This window comes from Canis lupus, chromosome 7 (assembly GCF_003254725.2).
Source record: "Canis lupus dingo isolate Sandy chromosome 7, ASM325472v2, whole genome shotgun sequence".
Taxonomy (NCBI): Eukaryota; Metazoa; Chordata; class Mammalia; order Carnivora; family Canidae; genus Canis; species Canis lupus.
Window position 1 is genome coordinate 66,832,241 of NC_064249.1, and position 20,762 is coordinate 66,853,002.

Consider the following 20,762-nt stretch of genomic DNA (forward strand, 5'->3'; position numbering starts at 1 on the left):
CTTCCTAAAATATCTTCCATAAATCCTTAACTTTAAACTGTAGTATTTTACTGAATTCTAATAATAAAGTAGTACTTCTCTAGGATGACCTTCAGATTTCTTGCTTGGTACCTAGCTTGAGAAAGCACATGTCTGTTCATTGTTTGATATTGTTGGATTTACATCTTTCCTTAGACATTGGCTCCAATAACTGTGGATACTATGACTTACAAGCAGTGTTAACACATCAAGGAAGGTCTAGCTCTTCAGGCCATTACGTATCATGGGTGAAAAGGAAACAAGGTAAGGATTCTGTTGTTTTGTTTTTTTCAGTTGTTAATTATTTTAATAGTTTATTTAGTACACATCTTGTATCACAGTGGTTTTCAAACTTTCTGGTCTCAGAACCCCTTTACATTCTTAATTGTTGAGGTCCACAAAGAGCTTTTGTTTGAGGATTCTCTTAATATTTACTATAATAGAAATTAAAACTGAGAAATTCATTGGAAACCGACAATAATAAACCCATTATTTATCACATAAATAGCAATATTTTCCAAAACAAAAAAATAACAAGAAATAGTATTGATTTGTTTTTGTACGTCTGTTTTGTTTGGCTTAGTAGGAGACAGCTGGATCCTCCTGTTTCTGCATATTTAGTCTCGTTATCACACATCGTGTGACTTCTGGAAATTTCCAAAGCACACTTGAGAGAATGAGGGATAAAGGCAAATAATGCTTTAGTAGTGTTATGAAAATAATTGTGATCTTCATGGGACTCCTGAAATGGTCTTGAAGCCTGAGTAGTCCCTGGACTACACTTTGAAAACTTAGTATGGCACATGGAGTACTGCTGTGCACAAAATGACTCCGTGCCTTTCTTGAAATGGAACTGAGAAAACCATTATGATGTTAATTTAATTTTCTTCTCTTGTTCTTTAGATGAATGGATTAAGTTTGATGATGATAAGGTCAGCATCGTGACACCAGAGGATATCTTGCGGCTTTCTGGTGGTGGAGACTGGCATATAGCATATGTTTTACTCTATGGGCCTCGCAGAGTTGAAATAATGGAAGAGGAAAGTGAACAGTAATCTTCATTTTAGCTATTTATGTTTAGGTGTGAAATAAATGTTATTTGTTGACCATTTGTGTAATCCAGAGCTGTAGAGGAAGATATTTAGGTGGTTTTATGTGTTTCCCCTCTCATGTGGAACAAAAGAGGGCAAAGCAGACCACTAGTGGATCAACCTAAAAAAAAATTACAGAAAAAAGAAAATTGCCTTTGGACTGTGCTGCCCTGTTAAGGGTTGCAGGAAGACATTTTTAAAAAGCTTATTTCTTGCATTAATTTTTAAAAATTCTGATTTGAAATGCCTTTCACCTTCTGTGATAAATTTTTCTCCGACTTTTTCAGCCCAGGATTCAGCAATCAGATGTTTATTGCACACCTATTACTCTTGTTTTGTTGTTGTTCTTGCATGGTTCAAACCACCGGTGATTCATAGCTGCCCATCCTTTGCCTTATCTAACAAAAATTTTGCCAGGATGTGGAAAGGAAGTAAGTGTTGCTCTCATTGTGTTACTCAGTGCTGCTGCCTACATCCCATGGAAACATGGGTACAATCAAGTATTTGTCCAGCCTGACTGTTGCTGGCTTTTCATGACTTTAAAATAAATTGTGATCAGTAATAGTACATTTGATTATACATTTATTATTGTGTGTCTCTGATGTACTATGGTTTGTATATTTAACTTTGCAATGGTTTTGTAGTAATCAACCTTAAAAGAAGTCGACAAGCTCTGGTTGCTTATTTTTAGAATATGAGGCTATTTAATAAAAAAAAAAAAAAAAAAAAGAAAAGAAAAAAAGAGGGACTAACAGCTTCTGACCTCAAGTCTTTTGTCTGAGTGTTGGAGCTTGGGTTAAGTTTAGGTCTATCTAGTATCACGTAGTTGCTGCAGGTGGTTAGTTTTACTCTGTTAAGCATCCATTGAAAAATGTTCTGTCCTCTCACATTATGTTGTTTAAAAGAAATATAAAGTTGTAAAAGTAACAGAATTCTTTGGATGCTGAATGCAACGATGCTTATTGGTCTATCTTTCCCTTGGCTTAGTTGATGCTTTTACTCTCGTCTCAAGATCTTCATGTCTCAGAATTTAATAGCAGTGATTTTTAAAGTGATCGTAAAAATACCAAGAGTAAGTGGTGTTTCACTATGGTAGGTTTCTTACATTTTAATACATTCTCTAATTAATTAGTTCCTCATTTTTGTTTCAAGAGCCTTGATTGCTAGACAGACGTTAGGAAATGAGCTCATTTGTCTCTGATTTTGAGTTAGGTATATAAAATGAAGTTGGGGGATTATCATGAAATCTCCTTACGCTGTTTTCATGCTCTGCAGAGCACAGCACTGGAACTATTAGATTCCTAGAGAATAATGACCATTTTCCTCTCAACTTCAAACAATGTGATAAACTCTGAAAACGCTAGGGGATAAAATAAGCATTTCAGGGAAACTTTTCTGTAAATACCTTCTTCAGCTAAATGAGAGGGGAAGGTACAGAATAGAATGGGAAGAGGGTACCATAAGAAGGGTAATGATTTTTAGATATTGCTATGATGCTTGTGACTGCATTTTTTATTCACGGTCTTACTTGGTGTGAACAATTTTGAGGATGTAAATTTAGCAATTAGAATTCTGATTTGCAGGATGTTATAGCTACTAGATGAAGTGAGGTAGGTTTAGAACAAAGTATATGTCTTCTGTGGAGTTAGAATTTTAAAATTATAATTCTTTGTTATAAAAATTGATTTCATTTTATTTGATCCAAATAAGCATTATTCCAAAGATTTTTTTTTGAGTATAAGAAATTGGACTTAACACCAGTGTTTTAAACAAGGCTGTTTGAGAGTTCAGCCTTGCATATAAGGTCTTTGGGAGAGTGGTCAAGAAAATGTCTTGACTCCTGAGTGTGCCTTATATGCTGTGCCATGAAGCACTGAGGCCCTTTTGATATTAGAGCTGTACTGGATTACCGGTGGACTAGTTTGTGAAGTTAAGCCCAAGCAAGAACATTTATAGTATAAAATGCACTTTGCAGCCTTTCAGGATTCAAAACAATGATGACCTAATGTTAGGGCCCTTGAAGGGTAATTATGCTTATGTGAGAATGGGAAAAGTAGGTGGTACAGTCTCTAGCCATTACTACACATAGCTTTGCTGTTTATAGACTGCTTTCATCTACAACAATCCCAGAAGTATGCATCCCAATTTTAAGGACTTAGGAGGTTTATAAATAATTATAAAATTATTTATAATCTCTGTAAGGCTAAAAGGACTACGTTTAAGACTTTATCCTATTTCTTTTGAAGTAGGGGGTTGGCAAACATTTTCAATGGGTGGGGTGGATAGTAAATATTTTAAGTTTCACAGTCTTTCTTGCAACTACTTAACTGCTGTTGTAGCTTGAAAGGAGCCATAGAGGATATTTAAAGGAATCAGCATAGCTGTGTACTGATAAAATTCTACTTGTAAAAACAGTTGGGAAATGGACCATTGTTTACTGATTCTCTGCTTTTAAAGCATGAAGACTCGTCACATGGTTTCAGAAAGTCATTCTGGGATTTTCAGAAGAGCAAGTTAAATTTTGTAACTACTAATGGCATGCAGGAAACGAAGTTGGCATAGTGTATTTTAGGAAACACCATACTCCCTAAATAACTGCTTACTAGCTTCATTATAAATATTTTAACAAAAATCTGTGACCTTTAGTTTGGCCATTTTCCCAACCTACTCAAATCTCCTGAAACCCTGAAGTCAGTTATCAAGAGCCAATATGCATTCTGTTATTCTTGGAGCACCAGCCAACTGTACAACAACTGTTATAAAAATGTTTATTGTTTACCAAAACCATTGGACCTCTTTATCAAATGCTGCTTGGTAACAAAATCTTATCACAGCTTTAATAAAAAAAAAAAAAAAAAAAAAAAAAGGAAAGAAAGAAGCTAACTATTTGTCTCATTGTCATTAGTTAGACTTTCTGCAAGGTCACTTAATCCGGACTTATTTAGTGCGTTCATCAGATTCTCAGGTGTTGCATGTACTCCCTCTTGATCTTGCCAGGCAACTAGAAGCTGCTTAGCTCTCATCTTCATGTCTTCGCTGTCACACTCAATTTGTCTAATTTCTGAGTCTTTCATTTCCAAGTAGGGAGCCAGGATCTTCCACTGCTCACCCAGTTTACTGGCAAACACCTCTATCTGTTCCCCTGTTACAGGTTTGTCGCGCCGAACATCAGGGCCTAGAAAACACAGGAAATGTCAATTATGTACAAAGCACAAAGATATGTACAATTCAAAATATACAACAGAACTGAGAAGATACGGAGCCACTAAACTATTAATTACCGTTCATAAGCTTTTTTTTTTTTTTTTAAGATGTTATTTATTTATTCATGAGAGGCACAGAGAGAGAGGTGGAGACACAGGCAGAGGGAGAAGCAGACTTCCTGCGGGAGCCCGATGCAGGACTCCATCCCTGGACCCCGGGATCACACCCTGAGCCAAAGGCAGATGCTCAACCACTGAGCCACCCAGATGCCCCTCATAAGCTTTATTTTAAAAGGAAAACAGCGCCTTTCTATATTTTCCATGGGTTGAATATTATTTTTATAGTCATGATCACTAGGAAAGCAATACTTTTTTTTTTTTTGGAATCAATACTTCTAAAGCCAAAGCTGCTGCCTGCCTCTATTGTTAATTATGAAGCAGCTGCTCCCTTCTAATTGCCACCCCCATTCCCCTAATTAAAGGGTGAGTTTCTTTCAAATATAAGTACTTTCCTTCCCATCACTTCCAAATTGTACTGCATAAAATGTATTTAAAAATTCCTCACTATAAGAAACAGTTGAGATAAATGGTAGAAGTTGAGAAGTAGATCAAATAACGTACCTCTCAACAAAGAACCCCAATCTTTTCCAATTTTGTAAAAGAGCCAAGAAAATTCAATTCTTACTTTCATTTTCCTTCAGTAAAGCATCATTATCTTCCTCATCTTCATCCTCACCTGTTTTTATTTCTTCAGAAGGAGGCTAAAATGAGGAAGAAGAATGTTTAAAAAGAATGCCGACTTGTAAAATAATTGGGATACTTTTGGTTTAGACATGAGTGGTTGAGATTACCCACAGAGGGCCCAGCACTTTACCCTTGAGCATGTTAAATGTGAACGTCAGGTAAGGATCACAAATGGGATGGTGTTAACCTGGAGAAGGAGTGGATGGGAAAGACTCCCCTTCCCCCACACATGGGAAAAAGGTAGCCAGTAAGGTACGGTAAGACGATTTGGAAATATGTAGTATATGGTAACAAAGGGCTGGAGAAAAATAGGGAGCAACCAGGTTCTTAAAATTTTTGAGTCATTTTATAGTATAGTTATGACCATTTTATAGTAAACAATGAGAAAACTGTATTGGAAAAGAGAGCAGAGTAGAAGGATAGGCTAAGATGCCTACTGCTACCTGTTGTAGATTCCTTTTGATAAAAAGACAATGCATTGGCAAAAAAATTCAAGTCTGAGTTTACAAGTGGGATAACTGTTTAACCAAAGTACTGTGGGCTTTAATAAACTTTTTATAGAGCATATAGTTTAAGTTACTTTATCACTTACTTTATGTACTTCCTAGAAATGTATACTCAAATGCATTTTTTTCTTATTCTTAAACATGGAGGTTTGCAGAGGATTTTTTTTCCCACATGATAAACTGTACATTCAGATTCTTAGCGATAGTAGTTTTAAATAACAGGTAAAGAATATGAAAACATTGATTTATATATATTACTTACTGGTAATTCCTTTGCTAGCTTTATTACCATGTTTTCAAGATATTCTGGCAAACTTTTAAACTGCTGGTTGGTTGGCTGGAAGAAGTGAGGGCTTCTTCGTGCTAATAGTCTCAGGGCTCTCCAACCATAATTTGAATTGTTCACAGCTCTATGAAAAGAAATGTCAATCTTGTATTACGGTTTTTTATTTTATTTTTGTTTTTTTATTTCTATATGCCTTCTAGTTAATGTAACTTTATCATGTGACATTCTATACTCTTAAGTAGCTGAAGGCGCACCATTCTTTTCATTCTGATCTCACTCCTAAAGAACCTCTCAGAATGCAGTACACTTATAATACTAGAAACCAGCAGAATCTGACAAAGCAGGTTCACATGCAGCAAACACACTTGAAAAGTTTTACTTTTAAGTCCGTTTGTATGTGGTACTATCTAGATGTTCTATGTGCAAGACAGTAATCATCTACCTATTTAGAAAAAAATAATCGGTTTCCTATATTCAGTGAGTTGATATCCATACTGGCAATGCCACTGGCAAGTGTGAATTTCAGAGTATTTTATAAATTCAGCACTGAGCTTGGACCATATTAATCCAATCAATACATCATTTTCCATCTATAGAACATCTGTTTAATTTGCTTAATACCAAACTCCATGAATAAAAATGGCTCCAAAACTAAAAGGGAAACATCAAAAAGCCAACAGAGTAAAGCAGTGATGACAGAATCCATGAACTGTTCCTAAATGAAGCACAGCACTAGGGGGTACACAAGTGAGAAATGGACACTTCACAAATTCTAAAGGTAATGTTCCAGAACCAGTCAAGCTACAGAAGAATCCAGAGCACAGATTTCTTCTGAGTTTTCGCAAGTCTTCTGAAAGATCCCCCCCAAGTTCTTAAGAGTAGCAACCTGATTTATTTATATAAATCTTATAAATGAGCCTCTACTTTTAATGTGTGCTGGTACTTGAAAAACTACTCCTACACTCTTGTCTTGCCAAACTGATGTCATGGTACTCATCAGCTAACCAGCCTACCTCTCTGACACATTTCCATTTAAGCAATTTCAATCTTTTAAGCGTTTTCAAAATTCCCTGCCAGTTACAAACTTACTCTCCAGAAATCCATCTCATTCGGGTCCTTAAACCAAGGTTTGTGGAGGACTATCACATTCATTCATTCAACAAGTACTTGTTGAGCTGGGCACTCAGACGTTAGGGATACCCTGAACACTCAAGATGTGACAATCTTGGAATTAAGAGCAGGGCCCTGAGGCCAGAGTGGTTTCCTAGCTCTGCCATTTACTAGATAAGAACTTCAATACATGATTCACCCTCTGCCTCATTTTAACTGTAAAATGGAGATAACAATTTCTACCTTAGACATATATATGGTAAATGCCTAGGGGAGTACCTGACAGTGAATGTGGAATGTGTTGGCAAGCATCATTATTGATAAACAAGATATAAGGATTTCACACAGCGGTAAGGAGAAGAACACCACAAGAAACAATTTCAGAAAGGGAGGGGCTTCTGGGCCATGAAGACTGTCCTGAGGTCGTATCTGAAGTGAGCCTGTACCACATGAACAGTTTGGGGAGAAATTTTAAGCAAAAAGAATAGCCAGTGCAAAGGTCCTAAGGTGTAAAGACCTTTGAGTTGAGAAACCTGGCTGGTGTAGTTGAAGCAGAGAGAAAATTGCAAAGAGGAGATATTGTTGGAGGGGTAGGCAGCAGTCAGATTGAGATCTTTTTGGCTCTGGTTGGATTCATCCTAATTTTAACTGGCAATCACTGGAAGAGTTTAAGAGGAGATCAGACTTGCGAGTTTAAAGATCACAATTCTCATGCTGGAGAACAGAACATTACTAGTTAAGACATCATGGTAATTTTAACTCCTAACTTGTCATAAGGTCACACAACTGTGCTAACTACACGTCCTGTATGTTTCAAAGTGAACCATCTTATTTAATCCTCAGAATAACCCTGTGAAATGGATATTATTACTATTTAGCAGTGAAGAAACAAGCAGAGAGGGGTTACAGAAGCCCTAGCAGGCTAGCCAGTAAGTGTCACAGTGTCTTGGGATTGGAACCCAGGCAGACAAGAGGGCCCTTGCCCTTACAAGAGACACCAAAAGCCTATTTAAAACCATGGGGCTAGGGTGCATGGGTGGCTCAGCTGAGTGAGCACCTGACTGTTGGTTTCTGCTCAGGTCATGATCTCAAGAGTTGTGAGATCAAGCCCCACATCAGGTTCTCCCCACAGCATGGAATCTTCTTGAAGTTCTCTCCCTCTGCCCCTCCCCTTCACCCCCTACCCCTGCTTGCACAAATTCTCTAAAATAAATTAATAAATGAAACTTAAAAAAAAAAATCTTTAAAACCACAGAGCTGTGTGTTGCCTAAAAGAGTAGATGAAAAAGCTGAAATTCAGTCCTGAAGTTACTCCAAACTCTGACTTAGGCGAGGAGGGGGAGTCAACTGAGATGCAGTGAGGCAGGAGTGTGGTTTGGTGGATGTCAAGAAAAGAACACGAGAAGAACACATTATCTAAGGAAGGAGAGACAAATGGTGACTGCTGCTGGGAGGTCGATAAAAGATCCGGTGACCTTGACAAGTACTATTTCAGTGGAGGGACAAGGAGACCACCCAGCAGCAGTGAGCTGACAAGGAAATGGAAGGTGAGGAAATGCAGGCAATGGTTATCAATGTGTCTCGGGAGACACTGATTGGAAGGGGAAAAGAGGATCCTGGGAGGGAGGTAGAGGCCCAAGGGGAAACAAGTGTGATCCTCTGTCCTGTTACTCAGTAGGCGTGGTCACGGAATCAGGGATGTGTGCTGATGTGGACCTGGTACCTGCGTATCAGTGGTCTCCCTTAACTAGTGTCCTAGTGTACGTACAGTCCCTAAAGAGATTACTGTAGAATGTTAGCACGGAAGAAGCACGACTTACTTGTATTCATTTTCAACCATGTTTTCAGGGTCTGCCTGTTCAATGGCTTCTTCAAAGAATTCTTCCAAAGTCGGCATGTATTCCCTGGGTGTTAAAAAAGAACTAGTGAGGACCACGTGTGTTCTTAATAACTACTCCTAAAATGGTGGCAATGAAAGATTCTGATATCACCGACACTTGCGTTAGTTACACTTTAGGAACTCAGATTTTTAAAGGAGGTAAAGGACTCAAAATTGAACTCCAAGAGGACAACAAAGAGGGGCAGTGTGGTACTACACCCTCACATACTTCACTCCCTGTAACGCAGCAGTCACTGGACTCGACTGCAATGTTAACGGTCCAGGGGTGGCCAGGGATTTCAGAACATTTGAATTTCCCCGGCAAGGAGGAAAGTTTCATATCCAATGTCCACATCCAAAGGTGCTTTTTCCTTAAACCAGAATTAATAAAATCCAGACGAATAACCAGACCATATTGAAATTTAGAGTTTACCTGTAAGCTTATTTTAGGGATTTCCCATGAGAGCATGGTTGGTTTTTAATTGCATCTTTCTGGAATTTGGTTTTAGAAATAAGCTTTTGCTAGTCAAGCAAATGAGTATGATCCAAGGGTCTGATTAGAAGACATCTTTGACTAAAACTAGAAAAATGGGCTCTGTCAGGAAAAATCACACAATCTTACTAACTTTCAGTATAATAACACGCTCTCTTAACTAGTAATTATGACAGGCCTTGAAGGTTTCCTTGGAGTTTACCAGTCTTGTATGTGTCCCCCTAGACAAAGCAAGGGAGACACTGAAATCCCAGACTATCACTGATAAGTGCTTGGAACCATTCATTAGATTAAAAATTACTGTATAGCTGACCCTTATACGCTGCGAGCTTGAACTGTGCAGGTCCACTTATTTGAATTTATTTTCGATAAATAAAGTACACTAAATCTATTTTTTCTTATGATTTTAATATTTTTTCTCCAGCTTCCTTCACTGTAAGAAAACAGCATATAATACATATAACATACAAAATGTGTTCATCACTCATTTATGTTACAGTAAGGCTTCCAATCAATAGCAGGCTACTAACATTTTTGGGCAATCAAAAGTTACTTGTGCATTTTTCACTGTGCGGTGTTGGCACCCCTAACCCCTGCATTGTTCAAGGTTCAACTGTAGACCATGAACAATCATGACTAAATGGAATGAACCTCCCAGGCGTTGCCGTATCTGACTTTTACAAACACTACAAATACAACTCAGGGTGCCTGTGCACTCCTCTCTGATCTCATTCTCTTTCCCCAGAGGTGGCCACTCTTCAGAATTTGTTACTTCTCACTCCTGTTTTTTTGTTTTTTTTTTTTTTTAATGGAGCATATACAGTTTGAAAGTTTCTCAAACTTTTATAATGGGACCCTGCTTGTAACCTACAACCCTGATTTTTCTTTTTCTTTTTTTTTTTTTAAGATTTTATTTATTTATTCATAGAGACACACACACACACACAGATTGAGAGAGAGAGAGAGAGAGAGAGGGGCAGAGACACAGGCAGAGGGAGAAGCAGGCTCCACGCAGGGAGCCCGACTCAGAACTCGATCCCGGGTCTCCAGGATCACACCCCGGGCTGCAAGCAGCGCTAAACCGCTAAGCCACCAGGGTTGCCCGACCCTGATTTTTTCTGATGGAGGTCTGATGCAGTAGTCCTCATGCAACCTCATTCTAGTGCCCGATGTATAGCAGTTTGCTACACGAACATGTCACACATCATCCATTCTCCCTTTGATATTCAGGTGGTTTCCCCATTTTTGCTATGACACTGCTAAACGCACATTCTTGTACCTGTCTCATTTGTGTATGTGAACTAGTTTCTTTAGACACTATGGTCTTCAAACTATCCCTATAACCCATAGTAAAAAATTAATTTTTATTATAACCCAATACACACATAAATGTATGTGTGTATGTAAGAAAAGCTAATGTTTCACAAAAATATATTTTCTATTTCACTAAAAAAAAAAAAGCTGGTGGCAGCTACTAAACTGACTTCACAAATCACTGATTCTCAACCTAAAGTTTTAAAAGAACTACTTTAAGATCAACCATTCCAGGAGTGAACTGTCGGACAGAGGGTATGCACATCTGTAACTTTTAGTTACTGCCAAATTGTTTTCAAAAGTAGCTGTACCAATTTAGGGTCCCACCAGCAGCAGTGGCAATTCTTTTTACCCACAATTCATACAAAATCTTACACTTAAATGATTGAGTTTCTTGGCTATGAAACTGCCTTTTTTTTAAAAATTATTATTATTTTTTTTATGATAGTCACACACAGAGAGAGAGAGGCAGAGACACAGACAGAGGGAGAAGCAGGCTCCATGCAGGGAGCCCGATGTGGGACTTGATCCTGGGTCTCCAGGATCAGGCCCTGGGCTAAAGGTGGTGCTAAACCGCTGAGCCACCGGGGCTGCTTAAATTATTGAGTTTCTTGGCTATGAAACTGCCTGCTGTCGTTTTTAATCTGATTTTACTGATGTTTGGTATTTTTTCTTAGATTTATTAGTTTCTGCTTTTGAAGCTATCACTTTGTACATTTTTCTATTGGGTTGACTTTTTCTCAGATTTGGCAAGGATCTAAATTTATCAATCAACTTGCTGGAGCTTTAAAAATTTTCCTAGTCTTTAAAAAAATTGTTTCATTTTGTTGATGCTATTATTTACTATCTTAACCAATTTCTAGTTTTTTTTTGTTTTTTTTTTTACATTCTTTGCAATTCACTTGGTCCAGTGTTAGATTCTTTTTAAAAGAGTTTTAAGTTAGTTAATATACAGTGTAATATTAAGTTTCTGGTGTAGAATCTAGTGATTTAATACTTCCATACATCACCCCGTGCTCATCACAAATATCCTCCTTAATCCCGATTACCCATTCAAAGCATCCTGCCACCCACCTCCCCTCTGGTAACCTTCAATTTGTTCTCTATGGTTAAGAGTGTGTTCCTGGTTTGCCTCTTTTTGTTTCCACCACCACATTCATTTTGTTTCTTAAATTCTACATATGAATGAAATCATATGGTATTTGTCTTTCTCTGACTACTTAGTTTGCTTAGCATATTACATGCTTAGCTCCATCCATATTGTTGCAAATGGCACGATTTCATTTTTTATGGCTGAATAATATTCTATTATAGATAAAGATTCACACCCACCCACCCCATATTTTATTCATCAGTTGATGAGTATTTGGGCTCTTTCTATAATTTGGCTAGTCTGCTATAAACATTGGGGTTCAGTGCTGGATTCTTAATTTTCAGTTAACTTTGAGTTAAATTTATAGACATTTAAGGTCATAAGTTTTCTATTTCTCAAAAGCTTAAGCCCCTAATTCCTTGTCATTAATTCTATGTTTTCTAATTTACATTATGATTTCTTCTTTGATTCTGAAGTTATTTAAAATAAGTACCTGAAAGTTCTTTAAATATATTGTTATTCATGTATTAATTTAAATGCATTTGTGTTTTCTGTAAGCCTAAAGCCTGTTAATCGTCTTGTTAAACCCTAACTTTTTTTGACTGAACTTATTAAATACTTAAAGTATTTTTTTTTCTTAAAGTATTTAGTGTCAAAATTCTAGTAAAACATTTTGCAGAAGTGTGAAAACTGTCAAAATGTTGGATTGGTTAATTTCTCATTCTAATTGTCAGTTTTTTGAGACTATATCCTTTAGAAACAAGTTTTAGAATATATATATATTTCTGCTCCATTTTTTTTCTTGTATCTTTATGCAATAATTATCTTTATTTTTAATGCTTTCGGCTTTAAGATTCTTCTGACAGATATCAGTATAACTATTCTTCATATATATATGTTTTAATATATATATATTAGTTTCAACCTTTCCATATCCTTATTTTGAAAGTGTTTCTTATAACATATATAAAAAATATAAATAAATAAATAAATAAATAAATAAATAAATAAATAAATAAATAAATAAATAACATATAGAAGGACTTTTAAAAGACAATACCAGCTTCCATCTTTGAACTAGAAAGTCCATTTCCATTTATTTTTAACTATATTGTTTTATGTGTTCCATTACTTTTTTTAAAAGATTTTATTTATTTGAGGAGGCGTGGTACGTGTGCACACATGAGCAGGAGGAAGGAGCAGAGGGAGAGGTACAATCGGACTCCCTGCTGAGTAGGGAGCCCGAAGTAGGGGATCGATCCCTGGTCTCCTGGATCATGACCTGAGCCACCCAGGTGCCTCAATGTTCTATTACTTGTTTCTTATGTGTGTTTATCTTGCCTATTTTTGATTGCATGAATTTTCTTATATTCTTTTATCCTCCACTCATTTGAAAGTTATATATTTTCTACATATTCTATTTCTTTTACATACTTTAGCAAGCATGATTTATTATTTTTTTTTTTTTAAAGATTTTACTTATTTATTCATGAGAGACATAGAGAGGCAGAGACACAGGCAGAGGGAGAAGCCGACTCCATGCAGGGGGCCTGACATGGGACTTGACCCCATGTCTCCAGGATCACGCCCTGGGCTGAAGGTGGCGCTAAACCTCTGAGCCACCCGGGCTGCCCCAAGCATGCTTTATTTAAAGTTGTTATCTCTGTCTTCATCTCTAACATTCTTTAATTCTGATCATTCACTGTATTATGTTACTTTTATCAAATATTTAGTTTTTACCTTTTAAAATAATCTCCAATTAGTAATTAATACCACTTTATATAGGAAATTCTTGATGAGATTTATTCATGTTTATCAGTGTCTTGAATAGCAATGTTTCTTGCAATTTACTGTGTTTCTGGGTTCAATTTCTTTGACAGCTTCAGTAAGTACTGCTGATAATAGATTTTCATGGTTTTAATCTGAAAATAACTTTATTTCACAATAACTCCTGATTCATCCACCAACTTGTTACTTGACACTTTCTCATAACACTGTGAAGAGCTATCATTCCAATTTTCTGGTTTCTTTTGTTCTTACAGTTGGCTGTCTGATTTTGTTTTGCAAGTAGTCTGGTTTTTCTCTTTGGTGACTCTACAACAATGTGTAGAGATACAGATTTATTGTTTATCCTACTTAAAATTTGTTTTTCTTGAACCTAAGAATTTATGCCTATTCTCAGTTCTGAGTTCATTATCTCTTTCTTGCTCTCTATTCCCTCATTCTGTGGTTCTTTACTCTCAACTCATATTTTCTAACTCTCGATCCCTCTGACTGCTTTCTGGGTGATTTCTTATTCATTAATTCTAATATGCACCTATATCCAGTCTGCTATTTAACATGCCTATTAAGTCTTATAATTTCAATGATTATATTTTCTCATTGCTAGAATTTTTTTTTTTTAATTTCCTTGGTCCTTTTAGAGTATGCTATTCCTTTTTAAAATTTCCAATTCCTTCTTTTATGCCTTTAACTATCTTAAATATACTTATTTTAAGCTATCTTTACTTGATGGGTTTTATTATCAGAAGCTGTTGTCTAACTTCTGTTGTCTGTTTTGTTTGTCCTATCTGCTGATTCTTTCTTGTGGTGGATTATTAAGTTCAGAAGGTTGACTATCTTCAGACTTTTATCTGTAGGATCCTTGTGTGGCTTAGATTGAACATGTGACCTCAGAAAGCTTTGTATCATCAGACTGAGACATCTGAATTCACCTCTTTAGTTAGGGGGGTTCCTTTACACTGCTGGTAGGATAAATTTAAACTATAGGACTGTGTGACAGCAGACTTGTAGTTATAATTTCCCCAGCTGTCCTTTTTCCTTTTTACTCACACCTCAGGTAGAAATGGGCAAGTTATTTCCTATGCCACTGAGCAAGTCCCTCCTCCCCAATCTGCTCTTCTTTTTATATCTAGTGCAGTGCTTCAAGGGCCCCAGCTTTACTCAAAGGAGACTCAGTTACAAATCTGTGCAGGCTGAAGGTCTTCCCTTCTGTCCTTTTGTGGCTCTTAAACCTAAGTTCCCTGGTTCCCCAAAGTGAGAATCCTCTGCAAGCTTCCCAGCTAGAAGCAACCATATTGGCTCATGCTTTCGTTTTCAGTTCCCTCTTCTTTTGTAAATTTGTACTTCCTTGTGATTTCTAAAACTATTTTATCAGCACTTCTAGGTGTTTCATTGTGGGAAGCCATATTCTGCTATGCCAAAGTCAACCACAATAAATTAATTTCACTCACTTAAAACATTTGAGAAAAGCAGTACCTCATGTGAAACATTTTAAACTTGCCTTGTTTCTGATTTGCAGGCTTCCATATTATCAGGACAGAGATTCCAAAGCCTTGTTAACTCCTCACTACAAAAGAGACACATAAATAAATACATTTTTAATGGACATCATCCTCATATGCCTTAAAGTTGTAAAAATACTTAATTAGTGAATTTTTAGGTGGTGACAAGATGAGTTTTCATTCATTAATTTTTGGTATTATGCAAATTTTCTAGATAGCTATATTAAATGATAACAGTCATTTGTTCTTTCTAAAAATATTCAAGCAAGTATAAAGCAATGAGTAATTAACTGGAAGGTAATAGAACCTGAAGGATCATGGTACCTTGCAGAAATTGAAGTGAGCTCAATCAATCTAACAGTGATTGTATTATCTGTAACATGGAAAAAATGGCACAGACTAGAGCCAAGGATTTGGGAAGCGAGAGACAAAATGGAAGTTTATGTATCTGCATGAATCCAGGTAATGGGCCCTCGAGATTGAGAGTGTGTGATCCATTTTAGTCATCTATGTATGTGCCAAACACAAAAAAACTTGAAAAAACACAGAAACTGGAGAGATCTTACAGTAACATCTTCAAAATATATATATAAAAAAAAACAATACCATCCCACATATGGAAGAGACAGGTTAACCTACTTTCCCATCAGAATCTTTTTGTTGGGTCCTTTCCCTAGAAAGTCCTCTGGTGCCGTTCTCTTTCGAGCTACTCTTGTTGGCTTGGTGTCTGATGTTCTGTGGTGAATAAAACACACTGGAATTACAAATGGAGAGCATACATAACAAGTGTTTAATGTAAAAGAAAATTATTGTTTTTTCCTATAAAAACATAAAAGCTTCCTCTTATTATAGAACACTCATCAGATAGGAGACAAAAATGCCACAACTAGGGGACAAATGGCATTTTTTCAGGAATAATAGATTAATTTGTTCTGGGAACTTAATGACAAGGAATCTGAAAGACGACTAGAAGTAAATCAAAATGGCTGTATTCTTATAGAGTTCAGTTTATATGAAATACATACTATCTGTACATAATGCAAAATAATGTCAAACTATATTTTGAAATGCCTTTCTTTTCATAGTGTTTGAGATGAGTATATATTTACCTTTCTTTCACAAAACTTGGGCAGCCTTCATTTTTCCATGAGTTCCAGTTTTCTTCAGTGTTTAATATATGCTGAGAAAAACAAAGAAATTACATTTATATAATGAAGGCCTTTGAAATTCTATTTGGTGCTAAGAAGACTATGTAAATATAAAACACATACCTCTACCATCTTTGAAAATCTTTCTCCATCGGGGGGGTTTTCAGATAGTAGCTGTGATTAGAAAGAATATACTAAGCTTTCAACAACTTTCTGCATCTTAGGAGTGGTTTGTAGGCAGAGGACCAAGAAGTGTTTGTGGTCTTGTACCTGAGCTTAACTTTATCCTTATTTTCCTATTTGGGGCTGAAACAAAGAAAATTCTAAATTTCCATTTTGTTCAATCATGGGTTTGTTGCATGTTGAACTTACTTGATAAACTGATTTTGTAGTATCTTCAATCCAGAGTGATTGCTCATCAGTTAAAACATAGTTTGAACTAGGGAACAAAGCAATAAAAGCATGCTTGAGTTACAGTAATGTATACTCAATTTTAAGGCTTATATACTATCTTATAAAAACCCAAGGCATGTAACAGGTAAGTTAACCATACTGAAAATAGTGTAAAAAATTACTAAGAACAATCACAAGAGGATTATAAGAGAAAATTCTTGCACTTCATTTAAGATGGCTAGAATTGAAGACACGAAGGTATATAAGGGAGGACACTCCATCAAGTTGATTAACTATGAACAGAGCAATGAATGTTTCCTAAAATAAGAAATTTAATGTTGAATGAAAACCTCTGAGAATATTAACCTATTCCTCTCCATGCTGCACATTCAGATAAAGCATGCTACATTCCTTTAAAAGGCCATCAAAACATAATGAATAAAACCCCCTAAATCTTAGTGAAGGTTGAAGGCAGACCCAAAATGTTAATGGGTGCCATTAATTCAGCTCTCACTATGCACCAATATATAGTGATACTTGGTGATCTTATAGTTAGTCAATAAATAGTGATAGACTACTGTGCCAGGAATCTGAGCACTTTAGATGCATTATTAATTCTCAGAACGAGCATGTGTGCTTTATTAAACAGAGATCAGAGATAAAGCTTAAATGCAAACCTAGGTTTGGCTCCAAATTCCTTGATCTTTCTACCATGCTATATATTAAAACTCAACAATAGAAGGACAAGAAATAACTTTCTTGAGTACTTGCTATGTGTCATCTTAAAATCACAAGTCTGAAAGAGCTTAATTGCACCTAGTGAGTCATGAAAGTGGGATTCAAAGCCAGCAGGTAGTAAAGGCACATTTTTCACACAACTAATAAATCCAACACTGTTTTGCAAACTTAAAATGCCAGTGAGTAATGGTGAACTTCAGTCATGGATAGGACAAGAGGCAGTGGCTTATGTTGCAGATGGAGGTAGCCAGGAAGTAGAGGAACTGATCAGGTTTTCTGAAACCCTAAAGAGACTCGAACTGCTCTGTTCTTCAAAGATTTACTTTACTTTTGAATACTAATGTCCTAGACAGCTCCACACCTTGAAAGAGATTATGGGCTTATTAGTCTTCAAATCAGGTTTGGAGAAGGTCTGGGTGAAGTGAGAGGGGAATGGTGGAAGTCTAGAACAGAGATCCATCCATACAACTGAAGACCCCAGGAACCCCAGTGCTCAACAGGAGAGGCTTACACTGACAGCAGATACAGTCAACACCTTTTCTCTATAACAAGTACCCTAACATCTAGTATCTTTAACAAAAGCTCCTGATTATCCAGTGTTGCTGCAAAAGGAAGGTTTCAGGGATGTGACCCTTATACATTAAATGAGTCTGACACGTAAGAGAAATAGATCAGTAAGTGAGTCTTCTTTTAAAAAGGACTGTTTAGAAATCATTTACTACCCAGATTAACTTACCTTTTGAATTTGACCTGTCCCTTGAGATACTGGAATAAAATGAGATATTGCAACAGGATGTGTCGGCGAAAGTTACTGTCGCTCAGTTGCAAATCCATCAACTAGTTGAAAAACAAGCACACACACACAACACAAAACACATTAAATTCAAATTCTTCCTAAAGGTACAGGTATGCTATTATAGAAATGAAAGATTTTAATAAAATATTCATCACTGAGGGGCTCATTCAATATGAGGCATTACTGCACAAGCCCTAGGACAAGGGAGCAAAGGCTTCAGATATTTTAACCATGAGATATTTATGTTGGCAGATAGCAATGTTAGATCAGTGGTCCTGAAGTCAAGATAAAGCAAAGCAGAAATATACTTAGGTAAAAGTATGGCTGCCACTTTCTCACATATAAAGAAATGATGGCTAGAGAGAGGTCCATATATAGATAACAAGGGATGCTGGTCATTTTTGCAGCCCTACAAAGTGCCTGCAACAGACCTGCGGCTCGGTAATAAGAAATTACAAGTGAAAAACCATCTGTGAATTAAGTGGATTATTTCCTTCTATTTTAAACAATTTTTAAAAAAGATTTTATTTATTTATTCTAGAGAGGCAGAGACACAGGCAGAGGCAGAAGCAGGCTCCATGCGGGGAGCCCAATGCAGGACCCGATCCGGATCCCAGATCTCCGGGATCACACCCCGGGCTGAAGGTGGCGCCAAACCACCAGGCCACCTGGGCTGCCCTCCTTCTATTTTAGAGAAAATAATATCATACTTGTATTATCACAGAATCTGCATTAGAAAGGACTTGAAGGTCCCTTATGAGGAAGTTTTAAAATAACTATGTCCCTGGATGTTTTCTAAGAATGGCCTCCACTGTGAAGGCAGTCATTCTCATTATATCCCTAGAGCCCTGAAGCAACGCTGAAGTCTTTATCCACAAACGTGTGCTGCTTTGGCCTTCCAGAGCTAAAGCAACAGTGAGAAGCTGCTTATTTTAAACGGATGACCAACTTGCAAGTCACCCGAAAGTCCTAGGAATGGAATGCAGTTGAAGGTCCCAAGTCCCTTTGGCTATGTTTCCATCTATTTAACATTCACTGGCCACTTCCTCCGCCCCCCCCCCCCCTTTTTTTTTTTTTTTTTATTGGAGTTCGATTTGCCAACATACAGCATATCACCCAGTGCTCATCCCGTCAAGTGCCCCTCTCAGTGCCCGTCACGTAGTCACCCCATCCCCCCGCCCACCTCCCCTTCCACCACCCCTTGTTCGTTTCCCAGAGTTAGAAGTCTCGTGTTCTGTCACCCTCACTGATATTTCCCACTCATTTTCTCTCCTTTCCCCTGTATTCCCTTTCACTATTTTTCATATTTCCCAAATGAATGAGACCATATAATGTTTGTCCTTCTCCGATTGACTTATTTCACTCAGCATAATACCCTCCAGTTCCATACACATTGAAGCAAATGGTGGGTATTTGTCGTTTCTAATGGCTGAGTAATATTCCATTGTATACACAGACCACAGCTTCACTTCCTCCTTTTTAAATGCAACTGGCCTAGGGTGCTGTGCGTCACCTTTGAGACACTCAGTCTTTGATTTTGCTATTTATCATCTTAACTACCCCATCCCAAATTGAATAGTACAACTCCCCCACATCCTTTCCTGCTACTCCTGAGTGACATCATTATCCCCATCTAGGCTCTCAAGTTCCTTGACAGCTCCACAGACAGGTACAGCCTCTACTGTGGCCCCACTGCCATGGCCAAAAGCTCGAACAGTTGCCTTAGCTCTGAAACCCTGAACTCTCACTACAGCTCCCATTCTTTTAGTCTCCCACTCAGATGTCCCAAGACCTGAGACTTTCAGTACCCTGGACCCTCTATTTTCTACCGGTCAGTCCCGTTCTGTTTTCACTGTAACCCTATTTTGGTTGAGATAAGGGGTCAGCAGACGTTTTTTAGCAGTAAATATATTAGGCTATTTGAGCCAAAGGGCATATTGTAAGATACTACACACATACTTCTGTAAACACATAAAATGTAAAAAAAGACAAGCAGTGGGCCAGATTTGAGCTGTGGCTGCAGTTAGCTGACCCTTGGTCCTGACTTTTTGGTTTATCTCTTCTTTGTTTGACTTTGAACACTTTGTTGCCAACACTTTGTTGCCAACTTCCACAACACCTTTGTGCCACACTTCCAGCACATCACTGCGCAAACCGGCAACCCCAGATCAAGCTAAGTTACTCAGTGCCCCCTAAAACTAAGGCTTCTCGTGCAGGCTGCATATGGAGCTACTTGAAAGAAAATACAAACCACACAGTCTGCAGATGGTAGGACCGCTATGCTACTGCCTCTGACTTAAAACTGGTCTCTAATCAGCGATCTTTCTTTATTCTCCAAAGCTATTATTCTCTTCTCCATAGCAATTACTACAAACCCTTTCAACTTATCACAAACATTAATTACCCTCTCATTCTCAGTACATAACCACTGCAACCTTCAATGAGAAAAATTTATTAAACTAGAAGTTTGAGCTTTCCCCACATCCTGGTTTCCTTTTTCTCGACATCTTCATTGCTAAAGGCAACCCTTTCATCTGGACATCCAAACCTAAGTTAACTGAGTCCTATCAGCTAACTGTCCTGGTGCCTGTACCTTCAATCCTTTCTTCTTTCCAAGCTCCTTTCCATTAGCAATTAAGCAACTTCTCTGAAAGAGATCGTCAGCC

General features: G+C 37.3%; 2 protein-coding genes across 3 annotated transcripts in view; one reads left to right on the plus strand and one right to left on the minus strand.

Annotated features, from left to right (window-relative positions):
• Positions 1-1,851, plus strand: part of USP14 (ubiquitin specific peptidase 14) — a 44,485-nt gene extending 42,634 nt beyond the window's left edge. For both annotated transcript variants that reach the window (XM_025429362.3, XM_025429363.3), the window contains 2 exons: positions 175-282; positions 922-1,851. In XM_025429362.3, the coding sequence (XP_025285147.1) occupies positions 175-282; positions 922-1,073 (260 nt within the window). In that variant the 3' untranslated portion in view covers positions 1,074-1,851. The remainder of the gene's footprint in view (positions 1-174; positions 283-921) is intronic.
• A 2,012-nt stretch (positions 1,852-3,863) lies between these two features.
• The window catches only part of THOC1 (THO complex 1), a 54,486-nt gene continuing 37,587 nt past the window's right edge, over positions 3,864-20,762 (minus strand). The window contains exons 12-21 of the mRNA XM_025429361.3: positions 18,037-18,137; positions 16,542-16,608; positions 16,293-16,343; positions 16,131-16,201; positions 15,661-15,756; positions 15,021-15,086; positions 8,779-8,862; positions 5,825-5,972; positions 4,998-5,073; positions 3,864-4,284 (exon numbers count right to left, since the gene is read on the minus strand). Of these exons, the coding sequence (XP_025285146.1) occupies positions 3,989-4,284; positions 4,998-5,073; positions 5,825-5,972; positions 8,779-8,862; positions 15,021-15,086; positions 15,661-15,756; positions 16,131-16,201; positions 16,293-16,343; positions 16,542-16,608; positions 18,037-18,137 (1,056 nt within the window). The 3' untranslated portion in view covers positions 3,864-3,988. The remainder of the gene's footprint in view (positions 4,285-4,997; positions 5,074-5,824; positions 5,973-8,778; positions 8,863-15,020; positions 15,087-15,660; positions 15,757-16,130; positions 16,202-16,292; positions 16,344-16,541; positions 16,609-18,036; positions 18,138-20,762) is intronic.